The 27,461-nt window shown below is 24.9% G+C and overlaps 6 protein-coding genes across 6 annotated transcripts in view; 3 read left to right on the forward strand and 3 right to left on the reverse strand.

Moving 5' to 3' along the window:
• LOC129608903 (frizzled-4) overlaps nt 1–12,216 on the reverse strand; it is a 57,517-nt gene extending 45,301 nt beyond the window's left edge. Inside the window, exon 1 of the mRNA XM_055520687.1 lies at nt 11,234–12,216. Coding sequence (XP_055376662.1) covers nt 11,234–12,087 — 854 coding nt within the window. The 5' untranslated portion in view covers nt 12,088–12,216. The remainder of the gene's footprint in view (nt 1–11,233) is intronic.
• Nucleotides 12,217–17,940: 5,724 nt separating this feature from the next.
• LOC129608889 (oocyte zinc finger protein XlCOF6-like) lies at nt 17,941–19,799 on the forward strand. The gene is made up of 6 exons (XM_055520659.1): nt 17,941–18,189; nt 18,246–18,648; nt 18,706–18,786; nt 18,845–19,192; nt 19,263–19,412; nt 19,474–19,799. The coding sequence occupies exons 1-6, from the start codon at nt 18,034–18,036 to the stop codon at nt 19,677–19,679; spliced, it is 1,344 nt and encodes a 447-aa protein (XP_055376634.1). The 5' UTR covers nt 17,941–18,033; the 3' UTR covers nt 19,680–19,799.
• Nucleotides 19,800–19,925: 126 nt separating this feature from the next.
• Nucleotides 19,926–20,795, reverse strand: LOC129608887 (U1 small nuclear ribonucleoprotein A). Its single transcript, XM_055520657.1, has one exon. It carries the CDS (start codon nt 20,639–20,641, stop codon nt 19,985–19,987), a length of 657 nt encoding a protein of 218 aa, XP_055376632.1. The 5' UTR covers nt 20,642–20,795; the 3' UTR covers nt 19,926–19,984.
• A 1,166-nt stretch (nt 20,796–21,961) lies between these two features.
• On the forward strand, nt 21,962–23,053 carry LOC129608863 (replication termination factor 2). The gene is made up of 2 exons (XM_055520621.1): nt 21,962–22,194; nt 22,253–23,053. Exons 1-2 carry the CDS (start codon nt 22,126–22,128, stop codon nt 23,051–23,053), a joined length of 870 nt encoding a protein of 289 aa, XP_055376596.1. The 5' UTR covers nt 21,962–22,125.
• Nucleotides 23,054–23,100: 47 nt separating this feature from the next.
• Nucleotides 23,101–23,887, reverse strand: LOC129608864 (uncharacterized). The gene is made up of 2 exons (XM_055520622.1): nt 23,714–23,887; nt 23,101–23,651 (listed from the first exon to the last, which is right to left on the reverse strand). Exons 1-2 carry the CDS (start codon nt 23,742–23,744, stop codon nt 23,101–23,103), a joined length of 582 nt encoding a protein of 193 aa, XP_055376597.1. The 5' UTR covers nt 23,745–23,887.
• A 1,345-nt stretch (nt 23,888–25,232) lies between these two features.
• Nucleotides 25,233–26,524, forward strand: LOC129608891 (F-box/LRR-repeat protein 15). The gene is made up of 4 exons (XM_055520662.1): nt 25,233–25,437; nt 25,509–25,763; nt 25,832–26,137; nt 26,202–26,524. Exons 1-4 carry the CDS (start codon nt 25,316–25,318, stop codon nt 26,368–26,370), a joined length of 852 nt encoding a protein of 283 aa, XP_055376637.1. The 5' UTR covers nt 25,233–25,315; the 3' UTR covers nt 26,371–26,524.
• The last annotated feature ends 937 nt before the right edge of the window (nt 26,525–27,461 follow it).

Raw genomic sequence — 27,461 nt, forward strand, 5'->3', positions numbered from 1 at the left:
AACGCGAAACAAAATTTTGTTGATTCAGAAAGAATGTTGAATTTCATTAATTAAAAAATATTTAATATCCTGCACAATTTTAAAGCCACATATACATATGTAAGGATTAAACATAACATCTTGTATATAATATAGTATCAAAGATTTTGAAAATTTTAGAATATATTAGCTGCTGTATGAAATAATCAGTTTAGCTCATGAAAATTCTATATTGATCGCTTTAGTGGTTAGTGCAAGAGGACGTGTAAAGATGTATTGATATAAGAGCAAACCTTTGCACTACTATATTACTAAGAATTTATATGTAAAAAAAAATTTCGTCAGCGAAAACGTAGCGTATACTATTTTTTCCTAGAATAAAATCATGCACCGGTTGGAGAAATATTATTTTTTTTTCCTTTTTTTTTGTACCTATTTAAACGTCAAAGAATAAATTTTATCAAAAATTTTCATTTTATTTTTTAGAATTTAATTATTTCCTATTTAACCCGGTTGTATAAAATTTCTTTGCAATTCATAAAAAATTTGAAAATTTAAACTTTATATAAAAAATAAGACAATATTATTTTTCTGGTCAAATTGTTATAAAAATAAAAGGTGTTAAATTGGAAAAAAAAGAGTCTTGAGCCCAGTTTTCTATTACAAACAAAAATTTTCTCTCAAAAAAATTTTAGAATTTTTACGGTGTTGACTATTATTAACTAGCGACATATGATCAAAAAAACATAAAAGTGACTATATTTTTTTCGTCGAATTTGTTGATATTAATTTTTTAGAGGGGACCCCTTTTTTTGTCGAAAAAAAAAATTCAAATACTCAAATACCTTATTCAAACTGAGCTGACGATTTTATTACTTTGATGAAGATTAAATCTTATACGATATTTTATACAAGATATAGAATCTATCAAAACGCCATTATAATCTCACCCATGATAATTTATAATCTAATATTAAAAAAAAAAAAAAAGGTAGAAAAAAATGAAAACAAAAACAAATAAATGAAAAATAACTATATTTTTTTTAACCTATACAATAATGAAAGAAAAATCTGAAAGATAAAAAAAAACTTTATTTATGGAATGGAATTTGAATTTTTTTCTTATTTTTTCAGTTTTTTTTTTTAAATATTATAATACAATAAAGCAAAAAATATCCAAAAATATTGCCTACATGTTTTTAGTATTTTTTTCTTCAAAGCTATCAAAATTTTGTAATTTTTCCTTCCCCACGGTTTTTTGTTATTTATTTTATTTTTTTGGGTGATCATAAAATTTTTTTTTGCTTTATGTTCATAGTATTTTTGGGTAATAATGCGATTTGATAACGTTATTTTGGTATTTTTGTTAAAATATTTAAATAAAATTTATTATTTCAAATTGTGAATTTGAAATTACCAAGAATTACATAATATGCATTACAATTATAACTTACAAGCAAATATACTCTACTCTTCAATTCAAATATAAGTTATGTCAATTTACTATACTCTATATATACATTTAAGAATTTTCATATTCGAAAAACTAGTTTTTTCTTAAGAAATTCCATTACGAAAGATCTGATAAATTGACAAAGCTTTTTGTCTAAATTGACATTTAGATATGTAAGTATTGAAATCGTAGTAGACTTAGAAAGTTGCTCTACTCTGCAGTTCTATAGTATGAGATCTATACTATAAACCAAAATTAATTAAGACCCTTTTATTTATTAATTTATTTTCTCAAAAGTTTCCAAAAACTTTCTTCTTTCAATTGTAATAAGGCAAGCCAACAGTTGGAATTACCAAATATTAAGGAAGCAGTAAAAGATATTGAAGCTGACAAAAAAAAAATACTTTTTTTAGAATTCTGAGGAAATTTTTATTATATTTTCCATATTTTTAATTGAAAATTGGTTAAAAATTGTAAAATCTAGTTTTCAATTTCAAATAGATGAAATATAGTTTCTATTTTAAAAACTGTTAATTATACATTCTATAAGTCTAACATTTATAAATTGACTAACCTCAATATAAGATTGCCCACTAAAATTTTGCCTAACCAAATTTTACATTTAAATATAATGAATTTCCTTTCCATTATTTTAAATTATTTGTTTACAAAATAAAAATTGAAAACCAAATTTGCCACTATTACATGTACTAAATACTTATCTTACTACTAAATAATGTGAATCTATATGTATATGTATGAGTGTATATAGAAAAATAAAAATTTTTGAAAAAAAAAAAAAAACAAATTACAAATTGAAAAATAGCAGTATTGTTTGTATTGAGATTTGAGAAGCTTTTTCTTTTAAGCTTCTGTTATTTATCAAAATATTATATATACATATTTGAAATTTTAAATTTTCAAGATGAAAATTTATTTTAAGAAGATTATTAATTTTAAATAATATACAAGTTATGGTATCTATACTACAACACAATGCTATATACGTTAATAACGTGGAGATTGGATAGATGAAAATATTTGCTTCTTATTTTATTTTTTTTTATTTTTTTTTTGGTAATGTGTTTTCTCTTTTATTGAATGAAAATAAAGATGAAAAGATCATAATAAACAATAGAATTTATAGTGAGTTTTATATATATACATAAGTATATAAATACATATGTATGCTGAATTGTAACACCATATGATTAATTTTATATTATAACCATTTAACCTAATTTGAACTGTATATAGGCATATTTTAACATTTCAATAATTTTTATAAATATTTTATTTCCTTAAGAGTTTAATATTATTAAAAATAAGCTTCTGACTGATTTTAAAATAAATTTAAAATTTCTGAAATTATCTTTCAACACAATATCTATGTAAATTCAAGATGATTAGGTATAAACACATAATATAGTAAAAATAAAAAAGCAAAACATTTTTTTAACAAAATTTTGTTTTTTAAGAAAGTAAACAAGTTCTCAATTCATTAAGTAAGCGCAGCTAGTTATTAAAATTTTCAATATTATATCAATTTTACATAATAGCTTCTTCATTTTCCATAATCTTTAATCATTTTCATGAATTGTGGTAAAATTGAATTTTTTCTATTGTTGTTAAATGACTTTGAGATTACATATTTTTTTTTAACCTTTAATTTTTTTTGTATGTCAGATTTAAGAACATTTTATACTAAGAGTTTATAGACTTATAATTGTATAAATTGACAAAACTATGAGAAATTTTCGAAAAATATCCTATTTTTTAAAACAAATTTAAAAAAAATTATTCAAAATTCTCAATTTGAGTAGCTTTTGCTCGAAAACTAAAAGTCAGATATAATTGACTGTAAGTACAAAAATAAAGATATATCAATTATCTTTAAAACAAGTATCTAATGGTTACTTCATGTTGCACGATTCCGATGTTATTAGCATTTATTTATATGAAGGAAAAATTTGAGACCCATTTTTTCAATAGACTGTAGTTTAAAAATGAGTATATCTCCACTCTCCTTTCATGTGGCACAATTTTTTCTATAATTTTAATTCAGTACTGAATATTTAATTCAAATAATATTCTTTATACTTAATAAAAAAATTATACTAATTATCTTTAGTATAAATACTTTTAGCAAAGATAGTGATTTTGGCTAACATAATTTGAAATTTACAAATATACTTCCATATGATAACTTATATCTTGAACAAATATTGGTATACATAATATATAAAAATTTTGATTAAAACCCTATAAATTGCCCAATTTTTAATTTGTTAGAATAATGAAAAAAAAATCATTATAAAGTAATAAAATTGGTATTTGGTGTTATACTTTTTTTTTTTTTACTGAATAATCATAGAAACTCTGAAGTTACTATTGTAATAAAGTAAATAATGTTTTATACATATACATACAAATATAGTTACCATATAATATTAGATAAGTATGCTTTGAATCAATATTTATCTTTTCAATCGCAGAGCTGATAATTAACTAATATTCTTGAATTTTTCAAAATTATCATGTACTGTTACTGTATGTTATCTATACCGTTTCTTTTTTTCATTCTTTGAAAATGTTGTTAATTTGTTATATAATATATATATATATATCTATATACTATAATAAACCTTAACTCTTAACTATTATTCAGGTAATATATGTACAATAAGCTTTATTTTCTTATCAAATTGTTTGCTTTAAATCGATTGAGTTTTTCTTTAATTTATGGCATTTGATATAGTTATATTTGTATATGCAATTTTTTTTTTAATTATAATATATAATAAACATTTAAGATATTAATTTTTTGTCTGTCTCTCTATAGTATTATAAATTGTTTGAAACTTTTCTAAAAAATATTCTTACAATTAAATTTTCGGACAGAATAGTTTACCAAAGCCTATAATCAAAGGGTAATAAAACTTAATAATTTTGTTTAAACAATTAATTTTTTTTTTAAATATTTAATCTTAGTGCATAGCTCTTAACTATATTGTTTAACCAATTAAATAAAATGTATTATGATTAAATTAAAAAAAAAAAAAAATTGCATACTTTTATTGGATACAGTCTTAGTTAATGTTATTAATATTATAATATTAAAAATGTTATCAGAATCCAATAACAAATTAATAAGTGTTTTATTTTAACTTTAAAAACAAAAAAATGGTTTAAACCAACCCACAATTCACAATCAGTCAAATATTTATTAAATATAATATTAAAGATACCAAATATTGAAATGGAATCGAGTTGATACAAGGAGAAACAAAGTTTATGTGAAGAATCAAGTTGGTATAACAGAAGTAAGCAGTTTTTTTTTAAAATAAATGTAATGCAGATTAATGTTTTCGAGCACTTGCCGTCAATCAAATACGTTTTCATTCGAACTTGCTCGCCCTATATAATATTTTGAATATTTAAGTCGCAGTAAGTAGTCCTCAATTTCTTTAATAATAGAAAACTTCAAATCTTAAATTAAAAAAATAATTAGCACATTATTAAAAATTCATTACAGACAATTGATTTTACAATTGATGGTTTTAAATTTTTATAAATTTTTTTTATACAAAATGTATTCTCTTTTTACTTTATTAATAGAAGTCTAAATAAACAAAATTCAGAATTTTATCATCCATTGATAATTATTTATCTATAATTTACCAAATTTTTTAATAATTAGAAAAAAAAAAATATAAAAAATTCAAATAACTGTTTATCTTTTCTTTTTTTCTTTTATATATTTATTTATGTATATATGGAATATCATAAGATACAAGACATTAGGTAACACAATCTCTAATATAAACTATTGAATATATATATATGTAAGTATACTTGATATTTGATGTATAAAATCATGAATAAACAGTCTATAAAGGTGTATAAAAGGTAAAATACAAACTAATAACTTTTGCGATAATATGAAAATTAAATATTTATTAGCTGATTATATGATGAAGGGGGAAAATATAAATTTTCGTTGTTATTTTTCAATAAAATGATAAAAATAATCTGGATTTGCTTAAAAAAAAATTTTTTTTTTTGTTTGTAGGTAATGGGTGGTTTGTTTATTTTGTCGATTTTATACATACAAAGTTATTTGTACATATATATTTTTCTGTTTTTGGTAGCATTAATTTTTTTTTTTATTTAAATCAAATATAAGTTAACAAAAAAAAATATTTTAATTTTAAATTAAATTAGATTTACATAATTTAAGGTTTAAGTTTTGTAATGAGTTTTATTAGTGAAATTAAAAATTATAAATATTTTTTTATATTTCATAAATATGTAGGCCAATTCCATCGTACTTACAATATACTTATATATATCAAACTATTTCGATTATAAGGTTTCGTATTATGACCTATTTTACTTATCTTTTGTATCAGCTATAAAAAATAGATACTAAAACTAATCTATAATTAACTAAATATTAATTATGTTTTATTACCAAATTGCAGAATTTAAAAAATAAGTTAAATAAATTTAAATTACTTAGTGCATAGCATTCACTTGATAAGAAAATTATTGTAATTATTTTAATATCACAAACGTAAAGCTTTCAACCGATCTATGCAATCATCGAAATTCATAATGCGTAAAAATTTTCTTAATTCATAGTGTATAATTACATGTTCGAGAGTTGAAAAGCAATCTGTGCACTTATCGCCAAAGACACAATTGCATAGAATGTGTACACCACCATTTTCTCTTCAACAATTTCGACAACAACAAAAGCTTAGTTGGTACGGAACACAACGATACTTAAATATTACCAATCGAAACTCTTCTCCGCTGAAATAAAAATCATTCAATTTCGGTTCATTTTTCAAAATGATCCCGAGCTCCAACGCATTAGTAAACATGCTTTACGTATATATATACGTCTATAATACTATATAATATAAGAAGTTTTAAAAGGGTGCTTTTGCCCTAATTCCTAAAGAAGTTATTTAAAGAATTATTGTGTGTATATAATATATACACAATGCATATGTCAGCAATATATACTTATAATGCAAAAGTGATGCTTTAAAGCAATTAAAATTAAATAAAAAGCTCACACATATAGAAATTTTATTTTTATATAGATAAAATTGATTGTGAAAATAGAAGCTGTTTTGATATCAATATAGATGTATTATAAATATAACAGAATTATTTGTTCCCCTTAACACCTGCATTTATTTAATACAATATTTTTGTAATACTTATAACAATCGTTCTAAAATGAATAAATTAACTTAACTTTTGTTTTCTCTTATTTAAATTCTTTCACCATATTATTATACACCGTTCTATTAAAATTAAAATGTATTTGAACTGTTATATTTAAAAAATAAAGAAAAAACACACATATGTATACTACATTATTATTTGTTTATTGCACACATTACTTTTAAAACATTACTTCCAGTTTGTTATTTTACCACAAATAGTCTACTATTTATACGTTATACAATATCTATCATTTGTATATTCCTATATATTCCTATATTTAGTTATATTATGTATATTGGTTTCTTTATAATATCAATGTCAAATATAATTGGGGTAACCAATCGTCCGCTCTTAAGAAAAAAAAAACAGATTTTCTACAATAAATTCATATTAAAGCAGATTTTTATGTAACACTGCACTTTTTAGTGTTATGAATTAGATTGACACAAGTGTCATGTAAAATGACTGAAAATTCGACCATGAAAATTATTTAGCTGTGTTATATACCCCAATTTGAGTTGAACCTGGATTTGAATTGAAATATAAGTTTTACTACTTTAACATGCCACATGTCAGTGCTTGCAGCTTGGATTTACAATCTTAAATTAACTAAAAAACTTAAGTGACACAAATATACTTAAGGAATTCAAAACAACTGAACTTAAATATGAGTTAGGCTGTTTTTTCTCTTGTAAATATGGTTTAAATTGGCATCCCCACACATGCCTATACAATGTGCTCATATATATATATATATGTATATCAATTCTTTGATACACAATGATTGTTTGCAAAATATTTACTTTAAAATTGTTTGAGCAGTCGTTTTAAATTTAAATATTATTTATGTATGTTAATAACTTTCTAGAACAATATTATATTTGTATAATATACTATATGTAACTGCAATATGAGTAAATGATCGCCTACTTAAAACACACCTTTAAGGCAATTTAGGCGTATTATTTTTCAATTCTTATGATCAACTACTTAATGTAAAGTATAACATAAACGTATGTATGTATGTATGTATATAAGTTATATATATATGCAATTCTGAAACTGTTAAGATCTTTTGTAAATATACAAGGTATGTGAAGTGTATTGCAAAAACTGAGAATTTTCATTAAGTAAATTAAATAAAAAAAAAATACCACAACAACTATAATAAAAATAAAAATTGTTGTAATATAACAATAACAGTAGTGCTCTCGCAAAATGCACCGGTAATTATACATATTTACAACTGGATACATTAAAATTTATGTACATAATAATTATATGCGTAAATATTTATTCAAATGTTTATTTTAGATGAAGATATTTCTAAAAGAATGTATCTTTGAAGTTGATTATCATATTTTTGAATTGACTTTTCTTTTACACTATTGAAAATTTATTTTTAAATTTTGAAAAAGAATTGAGATTTTTTTATTGTAAGCATATTTATAAATTTAATTAAGAACCCTCTATCTTTTATTCAAGAAATTGAAAACTATTATTAAAGGTTATAAATTATATTTTCTAGTATGTTTGTAGTTAGTTAAATTTTCATATTGCAATAATTATAACATAATTTTAAAATGTAAAAAATTTAGTATCGATATAAGCTCATAGTGTTCGATTCTTAAAATGGCGCTATGAGCAGCACCGATAAATGATTAAGTAGTTTAGTTGGTTTGAATTTTTCTATTTTTCAAAATTAAAATTAGTTCAATAAAATATATAATATTACATTTATGCAGATACATACACTCATATATAAGTTAACACCAAAAATGCAAACATTCCATAACTCACGTTGCACTGCCACATGATCACGCGTAACAAATAAAACATTCCAAAATATTTTCCCACAATAATGTTCACAAGAATGTTGCAATAGGCAAATATGCTTATTTAGCATATTTACGTTATAAATATTAGTACCTAAGATTTAAACATTGTTAATCGTCGGTTAATCGTCAGTTAATCGTAAAGTAATAACAGTTAGCATAACATCTTATTATTCTGTTGTATAGTGTAATTTAAATACAGAAAAAATAAAAATAAATTAGAATTAAAATTAAATTTGTGTTTTTTTTATAAAATAACACAGTAATAATTTTAATTTATATAAGAGTCGAATTTACTTTAAGATCCATATAGATTTTTTTATTCATCGTCCATATAGATTTCAGTCTTAGTCCAATATATAGATTTAGAACATTTGCACAGAGTTCGCAACCATTTCAAAGGTAATACTTTGGGGCATTAAGAACTCAGTTTTATTGAAAATAAAACTAAAAATGAATTTTCGGTATTCAGCGTTATTGTACTGGCGGAAACTTAAGTTGTAGCTTGTTTAACTCACCCTGTTCGTATTTAGATTTAAATATTTAAATGGCAAAATACTGTTACATAAAACTTTATTAAATATTTTCGAAAAAAAAAAAAAATTAATTTTTCCGGTGTAACAATATTCTCAAAATTATTGCATCTAGCCTTAATTATTATTTTTCTTAAAATAGAATTAAATTTTGATTTTTGAATGTCTGAAGTCAAAATAAACATATACTTATATAAAAATTTAGAAAAATCAAATTAAAAACAACGCATGACCACATTCAAGGGAATATTTGTCATTTCAGTTTATAGTTGAATAAGATCTTCGCCGGTTTTCAAAACTGTTTATTTATCGAATTCAAATTTTAGTATATATCATTGCATTAATTTACCTTATTGATCTGAATGTAATCAATATCGTATTTAGTTTGTAACAACTTTCATTAACACAATATATATGTATATTAACTCTAATTAAAATCGCAGCTGCTAGATGATTTTGACATTATATAATACTTGGGATAGCTATCGATAAATTTTTATCGATGCTTTGACAATCACTTTTTTTGTTTTTACTTTACATAGTCTCCACATATTTAATCCAAAATTTGATATAAATATGAAAACAATGCATTTAGGATCAACAAACTGTCTTGGAATTTGATAACATTGTAAATTTTTAATCTAAATCCTGAAGCACTATAAAAATTCATTATTTTTATAAACAATATATGCAATTAGAATGAAGTCTTTAAAAGAGGTGATGTACATATATATATATATGAATATGTGTGTAAATGTGAAGGAACGAAACTAACACTTCATGTACCTCTTTGTAGCGAATTACACACATTTGTTCAATATGCGGAGTGATACAAAAAAAAAAAGACTCAAGAAAAGAAAATGTTGAGATATGACGATTTTGTTGATTTTAAATTTCAAGTAGAGAAAAAAGTAGCTGACTGATTCGAAATTTTAGATTCGAAAAGTTTTAGATAGGAAAAATATACAAACAAAATTTTTAATTCAAGCTCAACTATGAGAAAATATAACAAAAAAAATAGCTACATTGAAATAAATTTGATATTTTGTATTATAATACGAAAATATATGATTATGCAAACAAAAAAATATTATTACTTAGTTAATTGTGCTAAAAATAAATTTAACTCGCATTTTGTTCTATTTCAGGGCACGCGGTAAGTACTCCAAACTACTACAGAGTAATTGAAAATAGTTTGATAAATCTATTACTATTTCGACAATTTACAGGTTACTATTTTGACAAAATTTAGAGGTCGTCAAAAATAATGTGCGAAATTACCGCAAATTTTACTGCTGTAGAGGAAAATGTTATGCTCGTAAAGTGATATATGTTTAAAGTATTACATATTTCCAAATGGAAGGCAAATAGTATTTGTCCATAAAATAAAAAGAATTTTTAAATAATATTTAGATTTAAAGCCAAATTTTTAAACTCTTTTGTAATAAATTCAATTTTGAATTCTCGATTTAATAAAAAGGATGTTACAAACGTTAAAAGATTGCTATACTGAGCATATATACGTTCATATTAAAATCAAATAAATTTATATATAATACAAATACAAATAAGTACATATATTTTACAAAGAATCGATATTAATGAAATTTGATCAAACCAGATGTGGTCGACATTCTGATTTTAATATACTATAATAAACAGTAATATGACACGGCCATCATTATAATAACAATACCAGTATATAACAATAGCAGTTTAGTTCTTTAAAAATTATTTAATTTTTGTTTTAAGTACAGAGGGCTTCTTTCATTTTCTTTAGTGATACCTATATTTAGTTTAAAATACTAAAAAGTAGGGTATATACAGTATGGAACATTGCATTTGGGTAAGGCATACATAGAAAGTAAAAATTCAAAACAATAATATTTCTTTAGAGTTAATAAAATTCAATTTTTTTATAAGTAGAATAATAAAAGTTACAAATTTCGTGTGAAATAACTATGCAAACGTAAGAATTCTCATGCTTCTTATTAATTAGAGAAGAAATTATTAATTTAAAATGCAAATTTTAATTAAATATAAAATAATTTAAATTTGGTATAAACTTGTAATTATTTCCATTAATTAGATAATAATTATATAAGAATCTCAGAATTTATATTAATTGAAAAAATTTCTCAAATATTTTGTAGAATTAAAATTGTAATTTATACAAAACGTTTACTTACCATATTCCAGCTGACATTCCAAAATAATATCGCAATAAAAATGTTGCAGCACATGAAGCATTCGATAATCCATCAATTAATAATAATTGTACTGTTGGTATTTGTGGATCATAACCACATGATGATGCTATTCTACCAACAACAAAACGTACAGTCCATCCAATAGCTACTAAAGTATGACATGCGACTAATGGTGTTAAAATTTTATCCCATTTTGTATCAGTAAATATTAAACATAATATTGCAATTATTGATGTTCCTAAAGTTGCATAACTCCATGCTGTTACCCATATTTCAGCTAAATGTTTTTCACGTTGATCAAATAATATATCAGCTTCACATAGCGGTGCACAACGACCAGAACGATTTAATCTTATATATAAATGACTTTTAGCTAAACCAGAACAGCTTGTTTGATGTATTGAAGTTATTTTTGATATTGGTGTTATAACATTAACACCATTCATAATTGTACCAGTAGAACCAACATTTGTTGATATTCCATTATTATTATTATTATTTATATTACCATTTGGTCCTGAATTTGGTTCACCATAACCTTCCATACACATATGTTCATGATTATTTTCAGCTGGAAAACGATTACAATCCAATGCTGGTGGCCATGGAAAACCAAAACTTTGTAATACTGGTACACAAAGTGTACGAACTGTTTCACATAAACTACGGCATGGTCCAATTGGAACTGATACTTTCGGTGTACACATTGGTACATAAGCTGAACATAAAAAGAAATTTAATTGTGTACTACATCCATATTGAATTAATGGTGCAAATGTTTGTAATGTAAAATCAACATCAGCTTGTACTTCATGTCCTAACATATTCGGCATTGATGTTTCATTATAACCTATACGGCGACATAAATCAATACGTATTGGTTCACATTGTCTTGAATTTGTATTTACTAAATCACAATTTATTAAATTAAATAAATTGAATAGAATTATTAAAGAAATATTATTGATTATTAATTCTATGTAAATCATAATTAATTTTTTTTTTGAAAATTCACTGTCATAAATACTTATTAAATATTAATTATAAAATTTAAGTGATTTCTTAAATTATTAAATGAACTTTTAATTTCATTGTGATTAATATAATTACACAAATAAATTTTATTTGTTTTTATTAATGAATTTCGTTTATTTTAAATTATTAAAAATCAGGTTTTTAATTAAAATTAATTTAATTAATAATCTGTTAATAAACTGAGAATTATATAATTTTTAAAAATTAATTGGTTAATGACATTTATTTGTTTTTTTTTTCTTTTGTTTTATAATGAAATATCAATTTTCACCTTTAATATTTTTAACAACACACAACATATTTAATTATTTACTTATTATTATACTTATATGTGATGATCAAATTGAATAAAAAATTTCTTCAAAAATCTCATCCAATACTCTCATAAATATTTTCATATTACAATCTTGAATTAAAATAAAAAAAAACAGGTATGAAATAATTCAAATATGTTTTCAATTTGTACTTATTTATATTTTATACTCGCGCAAATATTTACACACATTATTATATTATTAAAAATGATTTCGTTCAAAAAAAAAATTTCCGAAAAAAGTAACAAATATCTTAAACAATCCGCGATTGTCTACCTTCTCATTAACCGTCTATTACTATACTGACTGACTTAAGTTTCTTAGTTCAGTTATTTGGCTGTCTGATTCTTCTATCAATGAACATACAAATACAAGAAAAAAATTTAAAATCTCCGAATTGTTGGCTCAAATCGACTATAACGCAAACGCATAGTAAATATAATATAAAATAATCCAAAAATGTATGAATAAATGTATGTAAGCACGTTGTACGATATGCTACCTATGTATGTATATTTTTCTTTTCTTACAATATTTTATTTGTGTTTGTGTTTATTTTTTTCTTTGTTTTTTTTTATATGACTTTTTATTTTAGGTTTTTATCTTTTAATGAAAACACGATTATTTCGTGATAAAATAATGAGAATCTAAAGATATGAGAACCATATGGTATCGGTTCAGTATCCGTATATAAATGAAATGACTATGGGAATGGATTGGATATGCAATACATATGCAAGACAATAATTTTGTATTAAATAAATAATTTATATCCGTTCTATATAGGTATATGGTGATATTTTAAAAATACAAATTGAGTAGTTTCACAGTATAAAAAGAGAAAAATTTGGAAAAACGAGTAGACTTTGGTTTGGGTACAAATGTACAATGTAGTTATGTTAAGACAAAATCCTATTTACTTAAAGAAAAATACTATTATAGAAAATATACATATACAATAATTACTCCAATTAATTATTCTATGGAGAGAAGAGAGAACGTAGAAGAGAGTTACTACATCTCTTCATATAAGCAAAAAACACTTATTTTCAACAAAAACACTGATACAGTTATAGCTTTCTTTGATAAAATAAAATGTTGAATAAACAGAAATTGACAAACACAATTGGATTAGTTTAGGTAATTATCGATAGCTTCGCGTCAGACAAATGCAGAGTTCAAAAGACACTACAGTGATCCGGTGAACGGAACAAAAACTCAGCATCCAATTGTTGAGAATAGACTAACCTACGACTATAAAATTTACCAAAATTCTTCCATGACATAACGCATTTGAAGTAACAATTAAAAATAAAGATAATACGTCCTAGATATAATGAAATTTACTTTTTGGTTCTAAATTTCGTAAAGCACGATCCACTGTAGTGTTAAAAATCAACTGAAACCTTTATAAAAAGTAAGAAAGTAATCATTTTTTTAAGAGTTAACCTATTTATTGTTAATTTTTTCGAGATTTTGAATTTCTTCATTTTGTACACACAATATAATGTAAAGTATTAAATGTAAAAAACCACAGAGAGAGCAAGAGAGTTGAAAATATCTACATATTGTTAATAATTTTGAGATACAATAAGAGAAGAAGTATACATATGTAGAAGCACATATGTTATATACATATAGATTTTTTCCGTGAACGGTAAAAAATCCTTTAGCTTAGAGCAAATGGAAGTGGATATCAAAAAATGAATCTTGTAGTAAAATTAATGAGAATCGTTATGTTAACTTATGCTAAAGAAATGCATTTTCTTTCATTTTCTTGCCTATTCTGATTTTTTTCAGTCTTTTTATTCGTTTTGCTTTTTGTTTTTTTTTGATACAATAATCAAGTTCTCTTAAATATGTACACAAAATATGTACTATAATCACAACACAGACAAATTTTAAAGGAATCTGATGATGGGAGCATATTTAAAAAAAAATTACACTAACTATTTGCTTTTGGAACTGCTTTAAGAGTATATTCGCTATTTTGTTTTCGAATTGATTTTTAAATTATTTAGCTTTTAATTATAAAGATATTAACATCTAATCATCAATATAATGTTCTATTGAAAGAATTATTTTATCAGTATATCACATTGCATATGTTTCGGAGAAGTTGTAAAAAAAAAAATTTTAAATTTTATAAATTTAATTAACATCATGCACATCGAATGAGATTGTTGATTAGCGTAATTGTGCATAAACGTATATTTTGGAATAAGAAGACGTTTACTGTTAATGTTGTTCTTGAGATGTTCGTTAATGCTTGTTGTGTCGAAAAAATGTCTAACCAAAAATTGAAATTTCGCAAGATTTTAGGGTTAATAATTTAAGAGAGGCAAAATGTTAAAAAAAAATTTATTCTTGCAAAAAATTTTTCTTAAGAAAATGTAGTTAATAAAATTTTAAAATTTTAGGCTACTTTGTCATACAAAGTTATCATGATAATAACGTGCATTAACAGAGGGAAAGATAAACTATCAGACAGGAAGAGTAAAACTAAAAAATTTTTGGAATCTTTTGGTAATAAGAAACAAAATATACTATATAGCTACTATACTCAGTGTCTTTAACCACATTGTAAGAACTGTTAAGGTAAATTTACTCTAAATCAAAGAAATTCAAGTTCTTTCTCGCTTTTACATATACATATTAGTATTTAGATTAAATATTAATGGCAGGAATTCTAAGAGCGCAAAGAGTTAATAAGTGTGCTTATTATATGGCAAGTATATGTGTATGTTTGAATGCATACAATATATTATATATATAATACTGCAATACATATAATATTGAACATATTTTATAATATAACGTATAACGTATTATACATATTTTCTTATTTATTAACGAACTAAATAGAAAATAAAAGAACATCATATATGTATGTATATATGTATGTATGTATGTAGTCACCTATGTTTAGTATTGAAACATAATAAAGAACGTTGGGAAAAAACCTGTAATGTTGATGATGATTGTGAATTTTAACTGAAAACAAGACACTTGGCTAACGAGATGATAATATTTGTGTGGCGCATTGCCATAGCATAAAGTAATACATATATGCAGTAAAATGAAGAAAACAAAAGGGAATTTAGAAAAAGGGCTACATGAAGAAATACAATACAATAAAAAACTAAAAAATTCAAAAATAAAAGAAGTAAATCGGTTGTCATTGCATTTTAAAACGATAATGTAGTTTCTAAGAATAATAATAACCGTGGTAGAGTTTCAAAATCTATATAAAACAAACAGTAATTAATTTTTACAGGTTATTAAATACTAAATAGACAAATTAATTGTTATTGTTAACTTCATAAAATGTGTACATAATTCACATTAGTGACAATATGGAATGAATCACGAGAAAAATCATAACTAATCATAACATTTATTTTGTGGAGCAGGAATAAGCGAATTGTCTATACTGCATTTTAAAACATCGACACTAGTGAGTTGATGAATTCCAAATTTTTCTTAATCCTATGATTATTTTACTCTTTTCGAAAGTGGTATAACTTTTGTAAACTTTATTTTAATCCTTTGTGTTATAATGAAAAAATCCTATAAAGTCTTATTTCAAATGCGTGTAATATTAAACCCATATTTTTTTTTTGATATTTAAGAAGTTTCTGTTGTAAAAAGTTAATATTCATATAGTAAGAAGCTAATATTATGTTTTTAATTTTATTTTTTTTGTTGTCTTGTTGAGCTGTCCGCCTCCTCGTACCAATATTGAAATAAAAAATAAAATGACTTTAACACTTAACAAACGCATTAACTCAACGCTGACTTTGGAAATGTATGTATGTAGTTTAACTTTTTATACATCTACCTGTACATAGGTCAACTTTTTAATTATTTAGCAACATTTTTGAATACATAAAAACGTTACCATAAATTTATTAATTATTATAGCGTATAGCGATGCATCTACATTTATAATTTTACATAACCACAAGGATTTCTTTTATACTAAAGGAGGTAGTTGTCCGTGAATGTTGGTAAGTATACAACCAATTCGATTTGTGTTACCTAAACTCTATCCTTAACACTTTCGAACAACTTCTTGTATGTAATTCCCTTTGCTTTAACTTGATGTAGAACAAAACTTTTTTAAATATGTATACATATAAGATTAATTTCATCAGAATCTTAGATTTGTAAACATCATCTGAAAGAAGAAGCGAGAGAATCTGTGACTTCAATAATGCTTTAAAAAAGATTTAAGTACGGTATTAATACGGTTGTAGTACCGTCTCAGAGCTTTCAATACCTTTACATTGTAAAAAAAACTACTAAAGCTTTTCGTACATTTTGGAATACAATTTTTACCATATCAATACAACTTTCACGTTTATTTGAAAATTTCAATTTGAAGTTCGGTTCAAATGTTAATTTTTATAAAACGTTACCACATCATTAAAAACATAGCATTTTTATGCTGCATTTTAGGAAAAAAAAATTGATACAATTGATATTATTGAAGTCATTGAATGTCTGAGAAGTCAAGATTCAAATACATAAATATGTTTATGAATCCACATAATGGAATTTTTCCAAGGTTGCAAGCTTCCTAATCACTCAAAAAACACAGAATAATAAGAACTCATAAATAAATATATAGTTATAAGTAGATTTTTATTGTGTTCTCTTAATACATACGATTATTTTGAAATTTATTTCTTCCCTTCAATAATTATTATTTGGAATTTGGATTTTAACTCTGCGGAAGTTCTTAATTTCGATGAACACGCCACAAACATAATACATTTGTCAAACACGAATTTATTTGCCATTATGCGTTTTGTCCAACAAGGCATAAAACTTTTTGAAAACAAAATGGTATTCCAGATTTATTCGAGATATTGTTGATCTAACAGCCTTGTATTTCCTACATTTTTCAGGATTTAAAAAGCTTTATATAGTCTTATATTTTAAAAGCTTTAACAATCTTACCTAACCTTGCTTTTTGTTAGTTTTGAACAATCTTACTTAGCCTTGTAAAGTCTTAAATACTAACAATTTGTATTCTTACTGCCTCTCATGACCGTAGAATTGAGCATTCCATTGAGTGAACAATGATTTAAAATTATGAAAAATCATTAGTCACTTGGACTATGACCATCATTAGTCACTTGTACATTTAAATGTGATGAAATTTAAAATAGAAAATTTTGAACACGACCTGTCAATCTTTAAAAGCATCGATTCTCTTTTTTTTTTTTAAATAAGTTAAGAAAAACAATAACAATCGATTTATTTGATTCTTATTATTTGACATTGCCATCTTTTATAGACACCTATAAAGCTCAAAATAAAATACAGAAATCAGAATTTCTTTCAACACCTTATAATTTCAAAATTATTGTTTGTGTATAATTAAATATAATATGTAAAATTATTCAAATTCGACTTCAAAATATGTCGTATGATACAACAGCAAAACTATATCTGACTTGTAGGGTTTGCGCAAATTTATTCCGGAATTCTACGCTAGTCCCGCTGTATTTTCCAGTTAATTTAAATGAAGAATTGCCTATTAATATTATTGAAAGATATATTAACGATATATTTCAAGTTGGGTATAAAAAAGGTTTAAAAGATAATTATTATCAATTTAAATTTTATTTTAGATAAGTGAAAATGATAGCCTGCCGCAACAAATTTGTCATGGTTGTTTGAAAAAGTTCGTCATTATTAACAAATTTATAACAAATACCCTTATTGCTCAAGAACGTTTACAAAATTATTTTCATCCAGAAGATTTAAAGGAAACTTTTGGGTCAGAATTATGGGATTCCGAGATAATTCATGAAGACAATCTTATATTACCTGATGAAACAAGGTCAAACGAATCCAGAAACACAGAACGTTCAAGTTACATGTCTTCCGAAGCAGATAATCCAGAAGATTTTAGGTTTGTTTGCCACATATGTAATTTAGAGGTTGGAACTTCGATAAAATTGGATAGACATCTTGCTAAAGATCACAAAATTAAGATAGGCGACTTTATTTTGTGTGAACATTGTGGTGAAAGTAAAATAATTTTTGTTTAAAGCATATGAGAAATTTCAATGTTTTATTATTTTTTAGATATTCCAAAGAAATCTTATGGCCGTCATCAAAAATGTTTAAAAAGTGATAAGTCTTATTATTGCAAATATTGTAGCGAAAGTACATACTCATTGGAAAAATTTCATACTGGAATTAATGATTAACTTGTTATTTTTAGAGTTTTCTACTCGAAGAAACTTATGTCAACACTATAATCAAAAGCATGCGGATGAGGTAAATAAGAAAAAGGAATATTTATATTCCTGTCCTAAATGTAGAAGAAATTTCAAGACTTTAGTTCACTTGCAAAAACATCAAATTACTAGCCACAATCCAAAAAGGGAACAGAATCCAAGGTACAAGCCTCACACTTGTATTCACTGTGGCAGAGTTTACGGAAGATCTGATCATTTGCAAATTCATATTAAACGCGTTCACTTAAGGCAAATGGATTATAAATGCAATTACTGCGGGAAAAGTTACGTACAGCGCTTTCAATTGAATCATCATATAAAAATATCACATAGTAAGATAACATAAAAGAACCAAGGAAAATTTAGATATACACATATATATAACGCTTAATAAAATTATAGGCGAAAAACAAATTTACGCATGCGAACATTGTTCCAAAACGTATATTAATTTTAAGAGATTTAAAGAGCATATATCAGAACATAGCAGCGAACCAAAGTTTGAATGTATTTTATGCGGGTTATTCTTTCAAAAAATACAAGAATTAAAAAGTGGGTTAAAATTACAAGTACATTTTTCTTTCACTCGACTACAAAATTTCTTTGTTTTTAGAGCATGAAGATCATCATAATAGTGAAAGTGAACGTTGCTTAAAGTTGGAAATAGAAGTTGGATATCAGAATGATGTGCCCAATGATATTTCCGACACTCAGAGCGATTTACTTGAAATTATCACAGCACAAGGATCTTATAATTTAAATAACACATTGGAAAATTCTGAAGATGAAATTTCACTAAAAATTAGTGATGCAAATTGATTTAGGCAAAGAAATATAGGTTAATCCGTTTTAGTGCATTATTGTAATTTTGAAACTAAGAACTTATACAAATGTTAAATAATATTTTCATATAAAAAACACATACAGTATTGATTTGAAGTTAAACTTTGATTTTTAAATAATTTATTTCCGATGTATTAAGGTAGTGAGAAGGGTTATGCTGCACATTATCAATTAATATTTATTATATTTAATTTTGACGCAATTCTTTTTAATTATTGTAGATTTTATTAATGTTCTTTTTATTTTCATATAACTAAAATACTTAAATACTCGAAAATTTTTCATTTTTTAGCAAACGTAATTTTCATTGCATGTGACGGTGTTATTTTGAAACCCTGTAAAGCTTCTTTAGCTGCACTACTTTGTAATTCAGTTGAAAATTCCACAAAAGCGATATCATGCCTATTTGGTACCAGTCTGACTTCTTTAAAACCAGGAAATTGATTAAACAACATAGAAAGCATCATTTCGTTTGTCTCTTCAGGTAGATTTGTTAAGAAAAGAATTTGATTCGGTGGTTGTTCAACATTATTGCTGTTATTTGAAACATCAGAATTAGCGCTTTTCTTTTTCTTTTCTTTTTTCTCTTCTGTATTTGGAGCTTTAACCATTTTCGGTTTCTTCGGCCTCTCTTTGAATGTGCCTTTCATCTTAGCAACAACATCACTGTCGGATTTAGCATAAGCAATTTTCATAGGCTTGTCATAGAACGGAAAACCTTGCATTGTTCGTAAGGCATTTGTAGAGCTTGAAATATCTTTAAATATAACGAAAGCCTGACCTCTCATTTTCAGCGTTTTCAACGCAACAATATCTAGAATTTGACCAAATTGGGAAAATATGGCATACAAAGATTTTTTTAACTCATCTTTTTTCACTTTCTCGTTTAAATTATTGATGTATATTGTTTGGTTAGGTCTAATGTCCATTGTTGCCATTGTTTATTTGAATTTTAGAACATCAACTAAATCGCTATAAATTATTCCTTAAATTTAGCTTGTTCTACTTTGAATTTTTAAGGTATGTAGTTGAAACAATTTTATTTCGTTTATCTGAAAAATTTTCGGAAACGCCGCTTTAATACAAAACAGAGTGATTTGACATTTCAGATGACATATTAAACGATTTCATTGCAAACAAAAATTTAACAACACTCAACTTAACTAACAAGAACAGAACTGCCAACAGTTACATTTATATTGGAGTCCAAATAGTTTAGTATGTATTGGGCTAGAATTAAACGTTGTTGGCTTAGTCTGTTAGGGCTTTCACAAACAAGCAATTTCCAGGTTGTAAATTCAGATAAAATATAAAAAACTATATATATTTCCCTTTATTGCAATAAGTACTTTTAACATTTTAATAACTTTACTTTAATTTAAAGAAAATTATAAACGAATTCTAATTCGCTTGGTTAAGTAAAGTAATGATAATTTATGATATAGAACACAATTTCTAATGAAATTGAATTTCGAGATTTAATATAAAGCTAATAAAAGTAACAAATCAAATTTTTGTAAAGTAAATTAAAAGCATATTCAAATTAAAATCAATCTTACGTTGCAAACAGTTTAGAAGAGAAATAGTTTAGAATAAAACATTTTCACAAATAAAATGTTATAAAATTTTAAGAACTTATTAATAATTTTTTTTATGAAGATTCTGCATCAATCAAAAAGCAATTTCATTGTAACTAGGAGGTTTATGATTATGGTCATGACATGTTGACAGATAGCTTGTAAAAGAGGCAGTAAAATTTTTTGAAAAAATTTCGAAAAGCTGCAATATTACATCAACCTGAAAAATACCATTATACAAACTACAGCAGGTTAGATGCCTAAATAACAAAATGAAACCAACCCCCCTAGTTAACAAAATGAAATATGAAGCGGAATGTCTTCCTTATTTTACATATGCTTCGAAGTGATAGTGAAATGAAGAAACTTAACAGAGAGAAAATAGTGATTATATTATATTTTCAAAGAGTTAGAATTTCATTGTACATTTCAATAATATGTAGTTGTCAATATTTATTATTATAATTTATTATGCATAAAACTATAAAACATGACATCATTTATAAGTTTTGTACAAGATTTTTGTTTTAGAAAGCATTTTGTGTTTCCTTGTGTCAAAGTATATTATTTTATTATAAATCAATATTAAACAAATGCACTACAATGTCGTTATTACGGCAATAGTGTTGCTTAAAATTGTTTGTGGTTTGAGCTTTTGACAACGTTTTGACATATAAAGTAATTTATAATTTCATTGTTTAATTGAAAAAATTTTTTGGTAAAGTCATAAATGTAATAAGTCATAATCAAAAATAAAATATATACGAAAATTATTTGCCTGAAAAAGGAACTGTAGAAAATCGCAATTTCATAAATTTTCAAAGAGAGAAAAGAATAAAAACAATATGGGTTGTGACGGTGGAACTATTCCAAGACGTGACGAATTAGTTCGTACTAAAAAGAAACCTGAACAGGTAATTCACTAATTTTTTTTAAGAAAATTGTCATAATTTTAAATTTGGAATTTTGTAGAAAGATAAAGATTCGGAAAGACAATTCCGATGGTTGCATTGTGCTTTGACGCAAGAGCGATTGCAACAACCAATTGTAATGTGCGGTTTGGGGCGATTATATTCAAAGCAAAATATAATAGAAGCGTTGTTGGATAAGGAAAAGATTCCTGAAACCATATCCCACATCAAAAGTTTAAAAGATATTAAAGATCTCAATTTAACTGCAAACCCAGCATATAAAGACAGTGATAAAACTGAGGGTCTTCTGGACCCAAGAAATGCGCCCTTCATATGTAAACTAATAGGAATAGAAATGTCGGGCAAATTTCGATTTATTGCTCTATGGAGTTGTGGCTGTGTGTTTTCTGAAAGAGCTTTCAAACAAATAAAAACAGGAATTTGTGCTCTATGTCAAACAGCATATTCAGAGGAAGATGTTGTAATATTAAATGGAACAGATGAAGAAATTGACCAAATGAGAGAAAAAATGATTTCACGAATTGCTAAAAGAAAAACAAAGAAAAATAAAAAAGCTGTAGACACGACAAAAAGCGAATCTGAGGAATATTCAGAAAAAACCTCCAAACCATCTACCAGTGTCTTGGACAGTAACAAATTATCCAAAAAAATTGAAACTCAAAAAAGAAATGGAGAATTGCTCGATAAAATGGCTGATCCAGAAATGAAAAAACTAAAAACTGAAAGTGTTGCAAAGGATCCTAAAGCTAGCGAAGTGTATAAGTCGTTGTTTACTTCACACCGATCTGAAAAGCAACAAGATCGAGCTCACTGGGTTACATATAATCCATTTTACAATTAAAACAATGTAGTGTTTTGTTGATTAATTTAATATATACATTAAATAGATTAATTAAACATTTCATCAAAAACGTCTGCTATGTCTAAATCTCTTACAGCTGGTATTCTATTTCTATTTTGTAGTGTATTTAAGTGATCAGGGTTTTCCTTTAATAAGCAAACTAGACTTTTTGGACAGTCACAAAATACTTCGGGAGTAAAATTTTGCCTATCTATATTGTGATACTCTGTGTTGTGGTATTTACAGTATTTTTCTGTATTCCAATGTTCATCTCTGCAGTTTTCTATTAAGTTATCACACATTTTTCCTTCTTTATTAATATAATTGCATCGAAAAATTTGATATTTATCTGTGATTGTTTCCAATTGGTCGATTCTTGGGGTCATCATTAAGTTAATAGACGGATATATGAAAAAGGCGAAAAGTGTTAAACATACCAAGAATAAAACTGGAATAATTAAAGCAAAATATTTATCTGGTAAATAGTATAAACCTAATTTGTCTTCTAAAATTGACTTTGGCACATATGCGTAAATCAAATATATAATAAACAACGTATGTGATAATAAAAATAAGGCGAAACCGTAGACAGCCCGCGCTGAAATAAGTAAATTTAAATTTATTTTACAGGATACTCAAACTACTTGCTTTCTTAGTTACCTGGAGTTGGAGCTGGCGAATGTTCCGACATTTTAAGATAAGAATATGGCTAATTGTAATATTTATATTGTTCTTTAGGTTCTCCAAACTCCTTGATTGTTTCACAACACAATAAAAGCGAATCAAAAAAAGATGATACTCCTACACGAACATTTTTAGCCAAATCTCCGGTGAATTCTACTACCAAAATGTTTTCAATTAAATCTAGTTTTTTGGAAATAAAACTTCTTTTTGGTTCAGAATCTATTCGCAAAACATCATACACTAGCCTCGCTATTCTTTCGCTGCTGTATGGAATTTTTACAATGCTGAAAAACAACACAACATTATTAAATATTTTTTACAATATTACAACAACAAAAAACAATGTGATATAAAATATTTTAATTACACTTTATAGGACTTTTTTTCATCATCATTCATCTTGAAAAAACAAACATTTATTGGGAACTTATTTTGTAATCCCGATAATCGTAGAAACTCAAAACACTGAAATTGAAAATTTAAGTACCTATACGCATATAACAAAGCAAAACAAAATAAAATTATTTTGCTCTTTGTTGATTGAACTTAGTATTTTTAAATTTTGAAAATGTTGACTTAAAATTGTTTTGCATGGAACCTAAACCTAACCTATATTGATTATTGATTGTAAAAACTAGTGACGTTTAGTTTAATTAAATTGATGTGCACACGAAATTAAAGTTGTAAACAAAGTTTTTGCGGTCGCGTTTTGCGGTAATATACATCCTACAAAAATATATTTTTGAGGAAATTGTAACGTTTCCCACATAAATCTGCACGTAATAAATCTTAAATTTTATTCTAAACGCCTTAATGTAAAATTAAAATCACAATGTAACAGAAAATAATAATAGGTATTAAAATCACAATGTAAAATAATAATAGGTAATAACAGAAGCAAAGCGGAAAGCGATAGCGGCGGTCGATTTCTGTTGTTAACGCAATACAACAACGGACCGACAAAATCATTTCAGTATTTTCATTCAATGTCACACACACATGGAGGCTTGAGATTTATGAGGTCAAAAAATAGCCAGCAGTAAAATAAAACTTGAAGCTATTTTACCGTTGTCAGTTGAATTCGCGAAAAATCACTCTTGTTTTGTTTTCAACTTCGAATATTTCGAAGTAAGTATTCAAATAACATTTTCGAGTGCTTTTGAGTTTAAATTTATTATATTAAAAAATATGTTATCAAGAATTTTTGGTTTTGGATACGTATGATTATTTTACTGATATAAAAAGTTTAGTAAAATTTTAAAAGGTTTTTTATTTTTGCAACCAAAAAAAATTGATTTTTGACTGAAAACACACCTTTCATATTGTAAATTGTACGATAAGGAGTTTCAGGAAAAATAATCTAGGAATTCTGCTAGAAATGTTGTTTGTTAGGTTACACTTTTGCTTGCAACATTTTACTTTTTTTGTTGCGTTTTTAGTTTAATTTGTTGAACGTCAAGAAACTGTAACAATACAAAACAAAACAAAAAATTACCATTAAACTGCATCTATGTACCTAAATATAAATTTTGATTAGTATTGTAATATAAAATATTATTTATTTAAAATTTTATTGTAATGCAGAAAGAAAGTCGAGCAGAAATAACGCTTTTCCACTTATCGTGGGAAGATATTTTATTTGAAAATTTAGTTATATATTTATCATTAAAGGATTTATTTAACTTGCGGGTTTGTTCAAGGTTGGCTTAAAAAGATTTGAAACTTATTGATATTGCGATGCCATGATATATTTTTATATTTTTTCTTTGAGTGTGTGCAAACAATTTGTGGATGAAGAATTTCGCCAGAGAGGTGTTGTTAATTTAGCAGGGAATAACACTAAAGGAATTGAATTAGCTTTTAAGGTTCTCGTACAAACTTGCAGTAGAGTGCATACTCTTAACTTAGCGAACTGTAAATGGTTGAATGACGAACTTCTAGTAAATTTTTTAAAAAATAATGAAAATTTGAAGTATGTAAATTTAAATAATTGTATTGATTTGTCAGCTGCTTCTCTACAATCAATGTAAGTAGAAAACAATAACGTGTAAATTATAAAAGTACTGTAAATTAATTGTATTTATATATTTATAGAATTATTCAATCAAAATTTTTAGAAGTATTAAAATTATCAAAATGTAATTGGTTAACTACTGGAGCCGTAGATGCTTTGACTTTGCATCAAAGTCATCTAACTGAATTTGATATATCTCATTGTTCGGTAATTGGAGAAAGATGTCTGTTAATATTTTTTAGAAAATTGAGTAAACTAGAAACTTTATCTTTGGCTTATTGCCCAAATGTCACAGATAACGTTTTGTGTCAAATATCAAGATTTTGTAAAAAGTTGAAACATTTGAACTTAATTGGATGCACAACTATAACAGATTTTGGCATAACGTAAGTACAATAAAAGAGACTTCGGAAAATTCATAAGCAAATCCTTTATTTAAATTTTTATTAGGAAACTTTCACTGGGGTGTTCAGAATTGGAGGCTTTAATGGTTCGCAACTGTCCAAATATCACAGAGCAGTCATTACATTCACTTCGAAATCGAATACATATTGATCGACCACCAATTTATCATGATGTACCATTTCCACGTCATTTTCATTTAAATCTACAAGTATGATATTTATAGATAGTTTTAAATAAAAAAAGTTTAATTCCATAATTTATTAATACGAAAATTTAGATTTATTTTTATAATGTAAATAGAATTGTTGGCATACCTACATATTTTTAACTGATTTTTATGAAGTTATAAAAATTTTTATGTTTTAACAATGGACAATAAAAAATTCAAAATTTTCTTTATTTTAATTTATTTGTTTCCCTATTAAGGAAAATTTCTACAATGTTGTAAAGAAAACAATACAAGAGTATTAAAAAAATGATGTTTAAAACCGCGGACTATTTAGAATTTTTGTATTTACTTATATTGAATTAATATTGCTGTTTTTTAAAAGATTTATAAAAAAAAATTATTCTTATATGTATTAGCAAAAATCATAACTTACTCTTATATATAATGTGCATATTACGAAAGATGTTTGTATTATTAACAATATTTTTGGTTTGATTACATGCGATTTTTACCTTTCTAAAGTTAGCGCGCAATGGCCATTAATAGCTCTATAAAAATCAAAATATAAATTTTCTCAAATAAAATGAAACAAATTTTATTTTTCATAATAATACCCTTTAATTAAGAATGTAATAAAGGTTTTTAACAAATTTATTTTCTTACAGCTAAGTGTTCTAAAAAAAATTTATATTAATTTACTATACAAACATATCAATTAAAAAATAGCAGCCTTTCGATTTCGTTTTTTAAACATTATTTTCTTTTTTTTTTACTTATTTGTGAAATTCCACATTTTTTTTACATAAATTACAAGTTTTTATCTTTTCTAAATCCAATTTTATCTCAAATTAAATAATGAAAAAAAAATAAATGTGATAGAATCAATCATCCTTCGAGCAAAACAATAAATTGATAATTATTAAAAATTAAAGAGGAAATTAAGACAATATTTTACTCAATATACAAATAATTTGCTTAAATATGTTTTAAATAAGCATAAACCTAAAATAAGTTATAAGAATTATATATAAATACGTAATTCATATGAATAGAGCGATGTAGAAACACTTTTTTTTTTATTAAAGGGAAATCCCTTCATGGAAGAGTTATGCAATAATTGCAAACGAAAAATTGGT

Source organism: Condylostylus longicornis, unplaced genomic scaffold (genome assembly GCF_029603195.1).
Source record: "Condylostylus longicornis isolate FDR11 unplaced genomic scaffold, ASM2960319v2 ptg000037l, whole genome shotgun sequence".
NCBI lineage: Eukaryota > Metazoa > Arthropoda > Insecta > Diptera > Dolichopodidae > Condylostylus > Condylostylus longicornis.

Bases quoted from the DNA above. Each gene is read 5' to 3' on its own strand.
- LOC129608889 (XM_055520659.1), top strand. From the start codon at position 18,034: ATGTCGTATGATACAACAGCAAAACTATATCTGACTTGTAGGGTTTGC. The intron at 18,190-18,245 runs GTTGGGTATAAA...ATTTTATTTTAG, and splicing joins ATATTAACGATATATTTCAA to ATAAGTGAAAATGATAGCCT. The intron at 18,649-18,705 runs GTAAAATAATTT...ATTATTTTTTAG, and splicing joins GTGTGAACATTGTGGTGAAA to ATATTCCAAAGAAATCTTAT.
- LOC129608887 (XM_055520657.1), bottom strand. From the start codon at position 20,641: ATGGCAACAATGGACATTAGACCTAACCAAACAATATACATCAATAAT.
- LOC129608863 (XM_055520621.1), top strand. From the start codon at position 22,126: ATGGGTTGTGACGGTGGAACTATTCCAAGACGTGACGAATTAGTTCGT. The intron at 22,195-22,252 runs GTAATTCACTAA...GGAATTTTGTAG, and splicing joins CTAAAAAGAAACCTGAACAG to AAAGATAAAGATTCGGAAAG.
- LOC129608864 (XM_055520622.1), bottom strand. From the start codon at position 23,744: ATGTCGGAACATTCGCCAGCTCCAACTCCAG. The intron at 23,652-23,713 runs GTAACTAAGAAA...TACTTATTTCAG, and splicing joins TTCGCCAGCTCCAACTCCAG to CGCGGGCTGTCTACGGTTTC.
- LOC129608891 (XM_055520662.1), top strand. From the start codon at position 25,316: ATGCAGAAAGAAAGTCGAGCAGAAATAACGCTTTTCCACTTATCGTGG. The intron at 25,438-25,508 runs GTTGGCTTAAAA...TTTTTCTTTGAG, and splicing joins AACTTGCGGGTTTGTTCAAG to TGTGTGCAAACAATTTGTGG. The intron at 26,138-26,201 runs GTAAGTACAATA...AATTTTTATTAG, and splicing joins ATAACAGATTTTGGCATAAC to GAAACTTTCACTGGGGTGTT.